Here is a 15,067-nt window from a genome sequence, read left to right on the forward strand (position 1 = left end):
TTGCTTTGTCTCTCTTATTTTTCTTACTTTATGAAGTGGAAGAATAATAGTACCTAGTATCTTGGGAAAATAATCACTCTCCAAATATCTAAATCTGCATACACCTCAGGTTTGGAATAAAACCAAAAGTAACAACTAGACACGAAGTAGCAGTATAAGTTGTAACACTCGACATCCTCATTCAAAATAGTTGTCCTTTCTTTTTTATAAATTTAAAACCAAAACCATCATCTCTGTCTCTCTCTCCTCTCATTTTATTTAGCATAATTCCTAATGAGCACTTGGTAAGCACTTGATTGTTAAGTTAGTACAGTACTGAAGCTGATGATAGAAGCAAGAGAGTGTATGCATGCTGGGTTTGTGTGGGTGAGGGCAGGGCAGGAGAGGGCTTGGAGGAAGAGAACACCCGTGACATACAAAGAAGAAAAACAGTTGTTTTGTTGGTGTTTTTTTTTTTTTTAATTTGTTTTCATGTAATTTATTTTTGATAGAGAGAGAGAGAGAGTACAAGCAGGGGAAGGTCAGAGAGAGAGGGAGACACAGAATCCGAAGCAGGCTCCAGGCTCTGAGCTGTCAGCACAGAGCCTGATGCAGGGCTCGATCCCATGAACTGCGAGATCATGACCTGAGCCAAAAGTTGGACACTTAACTGACTGAGTCACCCAGGTGCCCTCCACCTTTTTTTTTTTTCTTTTTTTTTTTTAAAAAACAGTTTTTAATGTGTTTTTCCAGCACTGGCCTTCAGCCAAAGGTAGAATATAATCTCCTTGTTTAAAATAAGATTTCTTTTCCTCCTGTTTTTAATGAGAATGGTAAATGTTACAATGTATCCTCACCCTCCATACCTATTACCTAGTATGCAGTTTTTAGAACATTTTATCATGGGAATAAAGGGCATGGGGATCTAGATATCTGGAAGTTGATGTACCTTCACATAACCCATCAGTCTCCCCAATTAATTGTAAGCAAATACATTCTTGTGTGAAATAGGAGCAACTATCCTTTAGACTTATTTTCATTAGAGGTAATACTTCAAATTAAATATCATCTTCCCATTTTAAAGATAAGAAACCCAAATAAGCACCAAATGTTTACATTAGAATTAAGTGTACCTGTGGAATACCTACCATAAGGGAATTCATAAAATGGACACCCTGTACATGAAGTGACACCTCGCTTTCCTTCATCATGTGTCCTCTGTCCCTGTGCCACTTCCCATCATCCACTAGAGGCATTTGCCCTTTTGATTTGCATCTTCGCTTGGCAAATGGTAAGGACAGCAAGAATAAATTCTACTGCATTTCCTACTTGTACAGAGCTGTTAGGGAAAGAGCTGTCCAGCTCATCATTAAAATGAAGTGTAAGAATTCCCTGTGACTTTCATCGACTCCCTATCCCCCCACCCCTACCTTGCGTGATCAGATTAGCTAAAGTAATCCTTTACTTTTAACATGAAGCTGCAAGCTAAGAATTACTAGGTTTATTTATCTTGTATTATTGGTAAGAGATTTCTTTCCTATAGTACTGTTTCCTTTCTCTGAAATTCTTGCGTTCTAGAAACCTGTCCCTTAATAGGACACCTGTCCCTTAATAAGTATTTTGTTGGCTAGATACTTACTGTTGTTGGTTTGTTTTAATTAGCTGAGGTGAAAATATTTGCATTAAAATGCTTTAAAACATCATTGGAAACTTGAGATTTATCTACTTAGATCTAGATGCTAACGTTGTGTTAAGCTATCTTTATTGGTTTCTCTCGAAAGGTTAAGAATACTGCTGTTTCTAATGTGATAAAAACTATCTCTGACTTGTTATGTTACTTCAAGTGACATTATTCTAAAATGACCCTGTGTACAATAATCTTTTGAAGATGCTGCTAGATAAATGCATCGAAAGATTCCCCTTTTTTTGAGATTGTGGCTTTTGCTCTTTTGGTGGAGAGGCACATGTTTATGTGAATGACCTCAAACTTATCTCTAAATCTCAAGGGCTGTCTATCAAGAAATAAGTCCTCTATGTTCACTGGCTTCATTGCCAATCTGATGGTGTAGAAGGACAAACTATAGTGATATTTTTGGGGTAGATTTTGTGTGGGTTTACATGTGTGGGATAGGGAAAAGGGGTTGTGTTTGGGGTTTTGTACAGATAAAAAGGTTTGTCTTAATTGTGCTACGATTATCACAAATGTGTTCCCTGAATCTCAAGGATCCCAAACACCTTAAGCTTAATATATTTAGACAACAGTTGAATCATAAGACATTTCGGACTTCCAAGATTAGTAACAAATGCTGTCTTGAGGCATATAGAAAAATATTAATCTAGGATAACCTAGAATTTATAGTAAGTTGTGTGATAACTCAGATTAAACTTCTTCCATAAGCCCAAACTTACCTTAATGTCTCCTCATTCTTCAGCCTCCTTTAGCTGTAAGAGTACTTAGGATGTTCAAGACAGCATGGGAAATACAAAATGAATAAAGCACAGTGTAGTGTGGTGAGAATGAGACAGGTGTATGATTAACTAAAAGATAAGGCGTAAGAGAAGTGTTCAGAAAATACAATATGGGATCCTCAAGAAGAAAAAAAAATCAAATTGAGATGCAGTGTAAAAGAAGGAATAAAGAAAGCTGTACACAAGAAGGTCACTGGCTATAGACATGAAAGGATTAGTAGGTGTTTTTATAGACACGACAGGAAGGAACCGCATGAGGTTAGAGAAAATGTGCATAGCGAAGGAAGTCCATTTTCAATGGATAGAATAGAGAGAGAGAGAATAGGCAGGGTAGGTGAAATTATGGCAGTGTAGATTCTAACCAATAATACGGAGTCTTGAATTCTATACTATGTTATCTTTAATTTGTTAGGAAAGAGGTCTTAAAGGTTTTTTTGTTGTTTTTGTTTGTTTTTCTATTTTTTTGGCAGAGGAGTAATAGTATCAGAATATTTATGTTGGTAGTAATTTCAGTGGAATTGCGGTAGATTTGGGACAGAGGAAAAAGTTGTTTCCTCAGTTGAATAAAGAAGGCCTGAATCTGTGGGGTTTCAGTGCGAACTGCTTCAGTCGATGGCTATCCATCCGCACATTTGAGGAATTACTGTTTTCTCCTATTTTCAACAGGCTTTTCAAATCTCCAGAGAACATAAAATATTTATTTTTAGCCCAACTTGTAATTTATTGCACTCCCTCAGCTCCTTTAGCGGCAGCTAAAATGATTAAGTCTAGTGAAGTGGGTACAGGTGGGAACATGGAATTCAGAATGAAACCGTGTTTAGGATCTGTTTTATCATCGTGTAACTATAATAGCGCATCGAATGAGGGAGCCGCGCAAAGGAGACATTGGAACTCTAGCACAGGTCCTAGTTTTTAGAGTGAAACTTCAATGCCATAAGATTTAGATTGTGTAACTTTGAAATGCAAATATTGATGTATTTCAAATGTATTCTTTATTTTTTTTTTTTTATTTTTTTTATTTAAAAATTTTTTTTTTCAACTTTTTTTTTTATTTATTTATTTTTGGGACAGAGAGACAGAGCATGAACGGGGGAGGGGCAGAGAGAGAGGGAGACACAGAATCGGAAACAGGCTCCAGGCTCCGAGCCATCAGCCCAGAGCCCGACGCGGGGCTCGAACTCACGGACCGCGAGATCGTGACCTGGCTGAAGTCGGACGCTTAACCGACTGCGCCACCCAGGCGCCCCTCAAATGTATTCTTTAAACCATGTTTCTTATTTTAAGTTGATAGAGAAGGTATGGGCTTTTCAATTTTGCATTCTAAAGCTTCAGCAGCATTTTAGAAATATGGGGGGAGGAAAAGAAATTGGTAGGTCATTGATGGGGCTTTAGGTCTATTCAGGTTACATTATAGCCTTTTGCTCCAACTTAAGCCTATCTTTTAAATATGAATGCGTAAGAGTTGAGGTGAGCGCCCCATGATAAAACACTAATAATTACTTAAAGATTTTAAAATAGGTTTAATCTTTTTTGTATGTGTGTGAATATGTCTATATGAAGTTATTTTCTCTTTTTTTAATTGCTTTCATTTCAAGTTCTCGGATTAGTCACAAGCACGGTTGCTCAATCCCTGTAGTGTAACTGAGAAACCTGGGAATCAGAATTTCTGATTCTGAGTAACAAAACACTGGTTCTCTGCCGGTACCTTATGAGCAAGGTAATTGTTTTAGTTGGTGGTGTTCACACTGAAAATTCTGGTTAAAATTGCACGCGCTCTGAAAGAGCAGGTTGGCTCTACTTCCCAATAGTGTTGATGCTTCAGCCTTGAAAGATGAAAGGCATTTCTGTAAGGTTTTATCAAGAAGTTTAAAAATGTTCTGTTAACCCCAGAGAGATATAATTTAGAACATTTTTATGTGGGAGAATTGAAATAAGAATTGCACTGGTACTGCTTTTTCTTCCCTGAATCCAATGGAGAATGGTAACTTTTCAATAAAAACTGATGGTTATTTGGGGAATTTCACCATCTGTGTATCAAGCTGTGTGTATCTGTTTTATAGAAATTATAGTACGCATTCCTTCTCAATGTGTTTAAGAATCGTGTTGTATTATACTTTTTACATATAACTTGGTGTTCCTTTGGGTGGTGGTGGTGAATAATCACTATGGTGCAACTGACTCCTAAGTAAATTATATGATATTGCACTTGTTTAAATAAACAGAAATTACATATTCTTTTCAAAATTATAGGTTTTCTGAGAGCTTCTACTGTTTTAAGGTCCTCCAGAAGTTAAATTCTAAATGAACCCTTGGATTTCCTTTCAGGTCTTTTCCAATGGTCACCTGGGAAGTGAAGAATATGATGTTCCTCCCCGGCTTTCTCCTCCTCCTCCAGCTGCTGCCCTTCTCCCTAGCATCAAGTGAGTTTTACTGAATTTGCAGACCATCTCTCCATGCATACGGATATGGTAAATAGTCGATATGAGGTACTCAATACAGAAAGTACAAGGTGAATAGAAACACATCAATAAAAGTGATTCAGCCAGATTTATAAAGTACCAGAAATCAAGGTCCTTCCTGATTCTTTGCTGGTAACCACAGCATATGTGATACTTACCTAAACTCTGAGGTTGCATATGGAACAACAGGGAGAGAGAACTTGAGTCTTCTTTGTATCTAAGAAGAAGACAGAGCAGGGGCGCCTGGGTGGCTCAGTCAGTTAAGCATCCAACTTCAGCTCAGGTCATGATCTCACGGTTCATGAGTTCGAGCCCCACATCAGGCTCTGTGCTGAAAGCTCAAGAGCCTGGAGCCTGCTTCCAATTCTGTGTCTCCCTCTCCCTCTCTCTCTGCACCTCCCCCACTCATGTTCCTGTGGTCATTCTCTCTTGCTCTCTCTCTCTCTCTCTCTCTCTCTCAAAAATAAAAATAAAAATAAAGAGGACAGAGTAGCACGGTGCGCTTTCCCCTCAATTTATCTCTCTTCCCAAGTGGTGTCACATTTATCCCAACTATCCAGTGTGATATCAGAAAATTAATCTTTGATTCTTTCAATTTTCACAATTTCTGAATCCATTCAGCCAGTAAGTCCTATTGGCTTGTTCTTTTGAAGTTTTTTATAGTCAGCTAATCTTCCCTGTTGCTTCATAGCTGGATGTCTGGAAGAACAGACATGATGGATGATGTGTTATGATTTTAGAATTAATATCAATGGATTTCAAAATGCATTAACTGAAAAATAAGTTAACCTGGGTTATCTCATTTGAAAAATGGGGACACAAGAAGCACATTAGGCAGTTAGTTAATATAGGTACCCAAGTCAAACCAGGATAAAACCAAGTCTCCTAATTCCAATTTTTCCACTCTTTATATTAAATCAGGCTACCTGCCTTTTCTCCAATATTTTTTGTTTACACAGCTGAATTGTTTTAATTCTGCTTTCCCCAGATCAGTTTCCTGCTCAAAACCCAGCATTGTTTTTTTCTTTCCTTTTAAGTTAATCTATGCTCTTCTGCTAGCAGTAAGATCCACAGAATTTTACCCAACTAAAATATTGTTCAGTAATTCCTAATGTTTCCCCTCCAATCTTGTCTTGATTTTTTTTGGCTTTGTGAATTTTTAAGCCGCTTCCTCCTATGCACCACCTTTTCAGAATCTTTATTCTATGGGTCCATGTCTCAGGCTCTGTTTCTTTATGAAAACTTCTCTGACTTCTTCATTCATAATGATAATAAGTGGTAAGACTAATTCTCAGTCTTCTTCCTACAGTTTATTGTCTACATTTAATTATGTACTCTGCTCCACTGTTTTCTAATTTTAAAGTGCTTCTTCACATTAAAAAAAAAGGTTATAAGGTTTTGAGAGCAAAATATTTTTCTTGTCCTTTCTGATTCTTCCCTAACACTTTACTGTTTTTGCTGTGTGGTGCATATATCACAAATATGTGGTTACTTGGTTGATTATCGGGTAAGATCCTCACTTCCAACTGAAAGTCTTAGAGCATCTTCACTCCTTTCTCTGCTGGTCACTGAGATCCCCTATACATATGGATGCAAAAGAAGGATAAGCTAAACCCAGCCCCTGAAGTTTGCACTCTACTCTAGAAAATAAAATTAACACACATGAAACCTCTGGAGAACATTATGTTGACTTGTACAATTCTAGTTGTTAGTTTTTACTTTCACTTGGAGGAAAGACTGTTATAGACCTTGGAAGTCAAGGATGTTTCATAAAGAGATGGAAATTTCCTGAGTCATGGAGAATAGGCACAGTTCAAAAAGGGAGCAGATGAGAAGCAGCAAGAGTGTGAAGTTTGCCATCATTCAGGGGACAGTGGGAAACTAAGCTCATTGGAGCATTCTCCAGTGGTAACTTTTCTGGGAACTGCCAGATAATGTAGCTGACATAAAAGTTGGAAGCAAATACACATATTCTGTATAGTAGGCTCTAAATCAGTAAGAACATATGATATCATAGCCTCAGATGAACTCTGAATATATGTAATAAAATATCTTAAGTTCAATTAATTCTGATAATTCAGAGAACATCAGAAAACAAAGTAAATACAACCTTGCCAATTAGGTTAAATTTTCACATTCTGTTTATTAAATTCATGTTGGCAAGTGAGATAAGCAGAGGTTGCAGTTTGCTTCGTATGTGTTTTAGTTACGTGTTTCTCCTATAAAGTAAGAATAAATTCATAGTGTAATGTATTGACATTTTTCTAGTACTTCAGTTTGTAAGTCCTTGTAAGTATATTTTCTCTCCATTTATTCTTGATTTTTCCCTCAGAAACAGTGCAGTTGCTTTACTTAAACAGAGAAATACTTAAACAATGCAGATTTAACAGCAAATTAGTTTTGTTTTGCATGCTGCAAATTAACCATAGTGAACAATGCAAGGGTTGACTTTTCATTGCACATTTATCTCTTCAATTTTTTTATTCTGACTATATGGGTGGCATTTGTTCATTGTATAAAATATGGAAACTAGAAATGACAAAAATTTAACAAATATGTAAATTCGAGCATCTACACACTCCAAATATCCATGTCCAGAGTTTCAACATTTTGACATTTTTAGACTTTTTTTTACATGACATAGATTATATTATAGAGATAATTTCCATGCCCTTCTTTGTTACTTAATATTTTAGTAGGCATTTTCCATAGTCATTTATGGACTTTCTTATTATGAAACCAGCATGGAATTCTGAAGTGAACATTAAAATTAAATCAGACTTGGTCCCAGACCTGACTCCAGCATATTAAATATTTGTCTTGTCTTTGAACAAAGTAACTTCTCAGGGCCTCGCTTTCTCTATCTGATAAATGAAAGTGTGTTTATCTTAAATGATCTCCAAATTCCTTTTGAGCTTCAACTTTTTAGATTCTATGCAATATGTTTTTTTAAGGGATGCTCATCTATAATGCTGACTTACATGAAATATTTGGCAGCTTAAATGTTCATTTGTGGCTCGTTGTGTCTCATTGCTGAAGCCAGCGTGAGTTGGATTACTGCTCTAGTTTTGTGTTTGTTCGTTATGTTTGATTATCTGGGCCTCATTAGAATGTAAACCAGGGTACAGTGAGGAATAGACCCTTAGTACTGGAGGGGCATAGAACAGAGGTCTCAGCAAATAGGGACAAAATGGGATGTTGGATGTTCAAGTACCTAATTCTATGTTAGACTCTTACTGCATGTTTCAAAATAAGTCCAAAGCAAAATCACAAATTACTACCCAGACTTTTGCAGTTCTCACAAACGTTGAGACCCTCAGTGTTGAATTCAGGAAAGTCACAGCTAGCATTTACCTTTAAATGTACTTTGTATTGTTATAAATATTTACTAGAGAGTAATAAGTTATTTGATGTTACTCTGATCACCGTTTACTTGATATAAGAGGCTACTCTGTGATAGTTTTACTTTCTTGTAAAACTGTTTGCAATTATGTGACTTTTATTGTATGACTTATGTTGAGGCCTAGAAGAATACAGAATTTATTTTTAAGAAATATCCTGTTTGTAGAAGAAAGCTGAAACTGTACTAGTATACATTGATTCGGTTTTTGTTTTTTGTTTTTTTTTTTAGTTTTTCTAAACTAGTTTTTAGTTTCTATTTAACATCATTGACATTTAGCTACAAATGTAAAATTTTAAATAAAAGCTTGAAACATGAGTGCCTACTATTTTCTAGGGGGAGAATGAAAAAAATCCTATGTGGTTTGTTTTTATTACATTTTTACTAAATTTTTACTAAATTATATTTGTCTTGAAATAATTTGATTTTTTAAAATTTAAATGAAATCTGAAACAGTTTAAAAAAATTATTTCACTTGACACAAGATATTGACAAATAAACAGAAGAATTATTGCCAGTAATAATGGAATGATTATTTTCAAGTAAGATGTTCTAGAACGCAGATGAATGTCATTTTCTTTTTTCAGAAGAATATTTTGGGTGCCTTGTCTTTTAGAAATGCACCTTTTGTACTTTTGGAATATTAATCTTAAGCCTTCAAATGCATGCTGAACAAATATTATTTGATTAATACTTTTGTTAAAAAAAAAAAAAAGGTTTAGGGGCACCTGAGTGGCTTAGTGGGTTGAGTGTCTGCCTTCGGCTCAGGTCATGATCTCACGGTCTGTGAGTTCAAGCCCCACGTCGGGCTCTGTGCTGTCAGTTCAGAGCCTGAAGCCTGTTCAGATTCTTTGTCTTCCTCTCTCTCTGCCCCATCCCCTACTTGCTCATGTGTGCTCTCTTTCTGTAAAAAATAAATAAACATAAAAAAAAAAAAAAAAAGAAAGGTTTGCTGTTGGAGACGGTGGTGTTGATCACTGTTACCTACTTTTCCAAACAGATAAGGTGCTAATAACATTTTCAGTTCGGTGAATAGAGAATCCTAATTTTTGCCTGAGCTACTTTTTACTCAGTTATGTGTAATAAGTGGAGATGCAGCATGAACAAGATAAAATCCCATCCTGACTGGAACTTGTGCTCTAGTTAGGAGAACAGAAAGTAAACAAATAACGATATTGTATTTTGTCAGGTAGTTGTAAGTGCTAGGAGGAAAAATAAAGCAGGGAAGGGGATAAATAGTATATGGAGGTTTATACTTTAGGTAAAGTCATCAGGAAAGGTAATATTTGACTGGAGCCTGGAAGCAGTAAAGGAGCAAGCCATGAGGTTATCTGGGTAAAGAGCATGAAAGCTAGACGACTCAAGTGTAGAAAAGGAAGGCACGTGAATCCCTTCAGCATGTTGAAGAGCAGCAAGGACAGTGTGACTAGAGTTGAATACGGTATTCAGGGGCTAAATAGTATACTGTCTTTAAAGCCAAGGTAAGAACTTTGGTTTGGTGAGTTTTAGAAAGTTTTGGTCAGCATTATGACATGATGGTGGTTTGCATTTTTAAAGAATTTCCCTGGCTGCTGTGTGAAGAATTGTCTTTAGGAAAGCAGAAGGGGAAGCAAGGAGACCAGTGGAGAGTGCCGTCATCTGATGCGGTAGACCAGTCAGAGATGGTCAGGGCTCTGACTGGAGTAACAGTGATGGAGTTACTGGGTCAGCTCTGGGGTATATTTTGGTCCAGTGGTACCTATTAATAAACTGGATATCTGTGAGGTATGATAGTGACGACTCGTCTTACATAAGTTTTTGGCTAAAGAAACCGAGTGAATGGTTAGTGCCATTTTCCAAAGTGAGGGAGACTGGAGAAGGAACAGATGTGGGAACAGGACAGAGGTGTAAAATGGAGACTGAGGGACCTGAAGAGTTAGAGTTTGGGATGCCTATTACACACACACACACACACACACACACACACACACACCTAAATTGAAGTGTTGAGGGAGCAATTAGACATAACATCCAAATATTATATTCAGGTAAATATTTCAGCAGGTACTATCTAAAGCTAATAAATTTATTTCTACATGTCAAATCACAAATTTAGTAGCTTGGCTACGCTCTTAGGCATACGAGTGTAACTCTGAGATTTTCAACAGTATACGAACTTACATATTAAAGCATTACCTTGAAGGAGACTATACCACTTACCCCTGCAATGTTGATTGTAAAAACATTATTGGTTCTTATCAAAATCTCCATTTATTACCAAATTGCTTCAGAAAATAAACTAGAAATGTAGTTTTGTGAATGTAACCTCAACTACTGCCACCCTCCAGAGTCACCAAAAAGGTCCACACTTCCAAACATCAGCATCTGTGCATGTGAACACGCGTGTGATTGTGTTTGTCTTTAAACAGTCTCCAGAATGGTCTATATGTAAATGTAAGTGTAAAACTATAAAGTTAGATGAATATGAATGAAATTATTTGGCAAACTCATGGGAGAGAGGAGAGTTTTGTTTTGCTTTGTTTTTGACTAAGATTTGAAGACAGAGAAAAGAAAAAAGTACTAAGCCTTGGGAGATATTAATCCAAATATCACATTGTAATTTAAAACCACTGAAAGGGAATGAGCTTGATGGAAGTGTGTCATTTTGTATAGGGTGCATACCAGGTCTCATTATTTGTGCTCAGTGTCAAAAGAGCAGGAAAACATATTCTGTTGTTATTCACCTGAGGATTCCTGTAGACTGAATGTACTTTGGTTTTACATGAATCCTTTTTATGCCCAATGATAAGAAATTATTATTGATTTAAGTATAAGACAAATATGGTAGAAAACTTTTCAATGGAAGATAAAGCTGTAATTAACAGGCTACTCTATTTTTTTTTAATTTATTTTTAACGTTTATTTATTTTTGAGACAGAGCGAGACAGAGCATGAACAGGGGAGGGTCAGAGAGAGAGGGAGACACAGAATCGGAAACAGGCTCCAGGCTCTGAGCTGTCAGCACAGAGCATGACGCAGGGCTCAAACTCACGGACCGTGAGATCATGACCTGAGCCGAAGTCGGATGCTTAACCGACTGAGCCACCCAGGTGCCCCTATTTTTTTAATCCTAGTAAATGAATATGGTTGCTCTTTCATTAGTCTCTGAACCAGCTTTCCTCCAGTACCTTAAAATCTTTTTAAGACTGGCCAAGATATTGCACTATTTTTGTTTATTCTACCTTAGGTAAATGGAAAGGTGCATTATTACCAAAGATGGCGGTCTCCTGTAGGTAACAACTGACATGACATATAAGGGATGGTGGAGAGTGGGTCTTTCTTTTCAGTTTGTTCACTGTGATCACTGTGGTGTTCTTCTCTCATTGTATCATGTAGAATGTGCATTTGAGTCTGACCTATTGATATGACTTGATATTTGAAACTCAGACTTAACTTATAAATCGGTGAGTTTATGCAGCAAAATAAACTTTGTTCAAATCTCCTGCAAAATAACTTGACCATGCGAACTCAGATATTCTGGTGTTTTGTGGTGGTGAATCCCTGGAAACTACTGGTTGATGCCTTGATGAAAACAATTGAGGGTTGCCACTATATCATTTTAAACCAGTCTCAACAGAAAAAGCAGTAATATGAGTATTATTTCTCTCCTTTTTATTCTAGTGTTGTAATTTCTAAATTCACATAGAATTGTAATCCCTTCTCATCTTTTGTGGGAAAATGACGTTTGGTGGATGGCTATAATCTTGGTAGGGGGAATACCACTAATTCCACTAATCTTTCATTGTCTCTAACTAAAAGCTCTGACAAGAACGGATATACATTAATCCTAATAGTCTGACAAACCTGTTAGTTATCATTTACAAAAAAGCTGATTTATGATCACAAAAAACCTAGCCATTGAAATGTGAGCCACTGGATTCTATTTAAATATACAATGTAAAATATATTCCTTATATTGTTTCTTTTTTGTCCCACAGAGGCATGATCTATCCTATATTCTCCATTTGTCCATGAACATATTGATCCATTGATAGAAAATGTATAGGATTAAAATGAGATTTTATTTTCATATTAAGGGAAGGCATCCTTGCATATTCCACAACAGTCAAGCATTTATCATGTTTATGTTAACGTTGCTCTGTAGTCTCAAATAGAATTAAATAAGTTATGTGAAGGCCACTAAGAATATTTAGCATATTTGTGAAGGATGCATATCTGCAATACCTGAAATGAGTTAAAATGAATTTTTAATCTTAAAAAGAAAATTTTCAGTTATTAAAGCATAACTTATGTACAGTAAAATTCAGTTTTGTGAGTTCTGACTAAAGCATGGTCCGGTAATCACCACCACAATCAAGTTCTAGGACAGTTCAATCACTCCAAAAAATCCCCCTGTGCCTATGTCAGCTTCTTCCCTCACGCCAGACCCCTGGAAATTAGCAGTCTAATTTATGTCCAGTACGGTTTTGCCTTTTCCAGAAGGTGATATAAATAGAATCATGCAGTACGTACCCCTTTGAGTCTGGCTTCTCTCTACTTAGTATAATGCATTTGAGATTCATCAGTGTCGTCAAGTGTATCAATGGTTGGTTCCTTTCTATTGCTGCAGAGTACATATTCCATTATAAGGCATGCTTTATCCATCCCTCCACTGAGGGACATTTGGGTTGATTCCAGTTTTTGGCAATTACAAATAATGCCACTGTAAATATCATCATGAAGTCTTTAATGTCCAACATACTGGAAAATTAGATTCGCAAGAAAAGTATGTGTTTCCTCAGTATCTGCCTTCTTGATTTTTAAAGCAGACCCCAGAAAATTTTAGAAATGCATATTGGTTCTAAGTTAACTTAAAAATGTAACTTAAAATCTGTTTCTCCAATTTAAAAACAAGTCAGTGAAATGCTTATAATTAAATCTTACAGGAAAGCTTGTGTTAAACCTAATAATATACCACAGACTTTTCTTAATGTCATGAAAGAACGCTTAAAATCAGTATTATAAAACTCACTCTGATATACTGGGGAAATTACTTATTTGTGGCATATATGCAATCCTTTCAAATACAGCTTTATTTTGTGTTACCACTTTTCAGGACTGATTTCTCTGAGTTAAGTATTTTATTTTCCCTGTTAGGATTCTGATACTTAATACAAGAAATATGGACTAATGTATATAGCAAGCTCTGAAGACTTTAAAGTATCTTTAATAAAAGATACTTTAAAAAAATGCCTTCAGAAATTACTAAATAAAGATTCTTACGTGTAGAAAGCAAGCGAAATAATATATTTAAAAATGTTTTTCTAGATTAGGAAAGAATCCTAAAAATGATTGTTCCCTCTCCTTTAACAGCTTTGTCATCTGTTTCTCTGATAACCACTCATTTTTGTCTAAAAGCTGGGAGTGCCTCCCTTGACGCATACCACGCCAGGCCTTTGTTGACTCGGGGTCTACCCTTAAGCATTTTGCGATTCACAACAGAAAGACATAAATGAATATATAGAAATCACAATGTCAATGAAGGCACATATACTAAATCTACATTAATCAAAAGAATCAAAGTTGAAAGAAAAGTTACACAAATAAACCCCTCTGATGATATGACTCTCACACCAAGAATATCAAATATTATAGAGGAGTGTATCTGAGTTTGTTTCAATATGTAAAAAAAGAAAAGCATTGCAAAATGTATTCTTGGCTGGTTCCAAGTGTGCACTTGCAGAAAGTGGATGTATTTCTCACCGGAGGCTCAGATAACTAACACGCAGTGAATTTAACAGGAGGTGCAGGTTGGGGAGAGGATGGCTGTGCATCTTTGAGAGAATGTGGCCTTGTTCATTACCCGTGTATTAACTCCAGAATGACAGCCACAGTGCAGAATAGTCCATGGATGTACGATGATAATACAAAGGGAATGAAGTAATGGGTATAAATGGTAAGATGGTTTACTTGGCCACTTTAACTTGGAACTAACCAAATAATAATTTGCTCTGTTTTATTCCTCTGATATCCCAAACATTTCTCAGAAGCCAAATCAATGAATGAAGTGTTCTTGTGTCCCTTAAGTTAGATATTTTCTTCACTGCCAAAAGTAAACTTACATGATAGCTTATGAAAATTGCTACACTAATTATTTTACCGCTTATTTCAAGTAAAATTGAACGTACTTTTTGAATTAGTTTGTGAAGGAGAAAAAATCCCAAGTATAGTTACAAATAGTGTAATTATTTACATGAATCAAGATTTCTTTTTTGATATTTTATATACAACTTCTTTATCTCACTTGTACCTTCTTTTTTATTAGAACTTTATTTTTTAGACAAGTTTAGAGTGATTAAAGACTTTGTTTTTTTAGATTCCCAGCAAAATTGAGAAGGTACAGTGATTTCCCATATACTTCCTGCCCCCACACGTCCCTCTCCCTTCCCATCAATATCTTCCTCCATAGCGGTACATTTGTTAAAATGGATGAACCTGTTTTGATATGTAATCACTCGAAGCCCATAGTGTACATTCCTATTTTTTATTATAGAAACTACTTTTATTTTTTTTTTCCTTTTGAACTGGGTAAGATTAGTTTGATATAAAAATTTATGTAATCCTGAATAAAATGCGCTGGAATGATATTCTTATAAACTAGCTTCTGTAAATAGACTATTATACTGATATCAGAAGTTTGCACTAAAAACACAAAGAAGAAGAAGAATATCTGACTCTTTAGAACTTATTAAAAAGGTGATAAATGGGATATCGAAGCACT

General features: G+C 35.9%; 1 protein-coding gene across 5 annotated transcripts in view; it reads left to right on the top strand.

The window, feature by feature from the left end:
- CBLB (Cbl proto-oncogene B) overlaps nt 1–15,067 on the top strand; it is a 214,784-nt gene that overhangs the window by 163,265 nt on the left and 36,452 nt on the right. For all 5 annotated transcript variants that reach the window (XM_058731522.1, XM_058731523.1, XM_058731521.1 and 2 more), the window contains one exon: nt 4,774–4,868. In XM_058731522.1, coding sequence (XP_058587505.1) covers nt 4,774–4,868 — 95 coding nt within the window. The remainder of the gene's footprint in view (nt 1–4,773; nt 4,869–15,067) is intronic.

The sequence above is a fragment of the Neofelis nebulosa genome, chromosome 5 (assembly GCF_028018385.1).
Source record: "Neofelis nebulosa isolate mNeoNeb1 chromosome 5, mNeoNeb1.pri, whole genome shotgun sequence".
NCBI classification, from domain to species: Eukaryota; Metazoa; Chordata; class Mammalia; order Carnivora; family Felidae; genus Neofelis; species Neofelis nebulosa.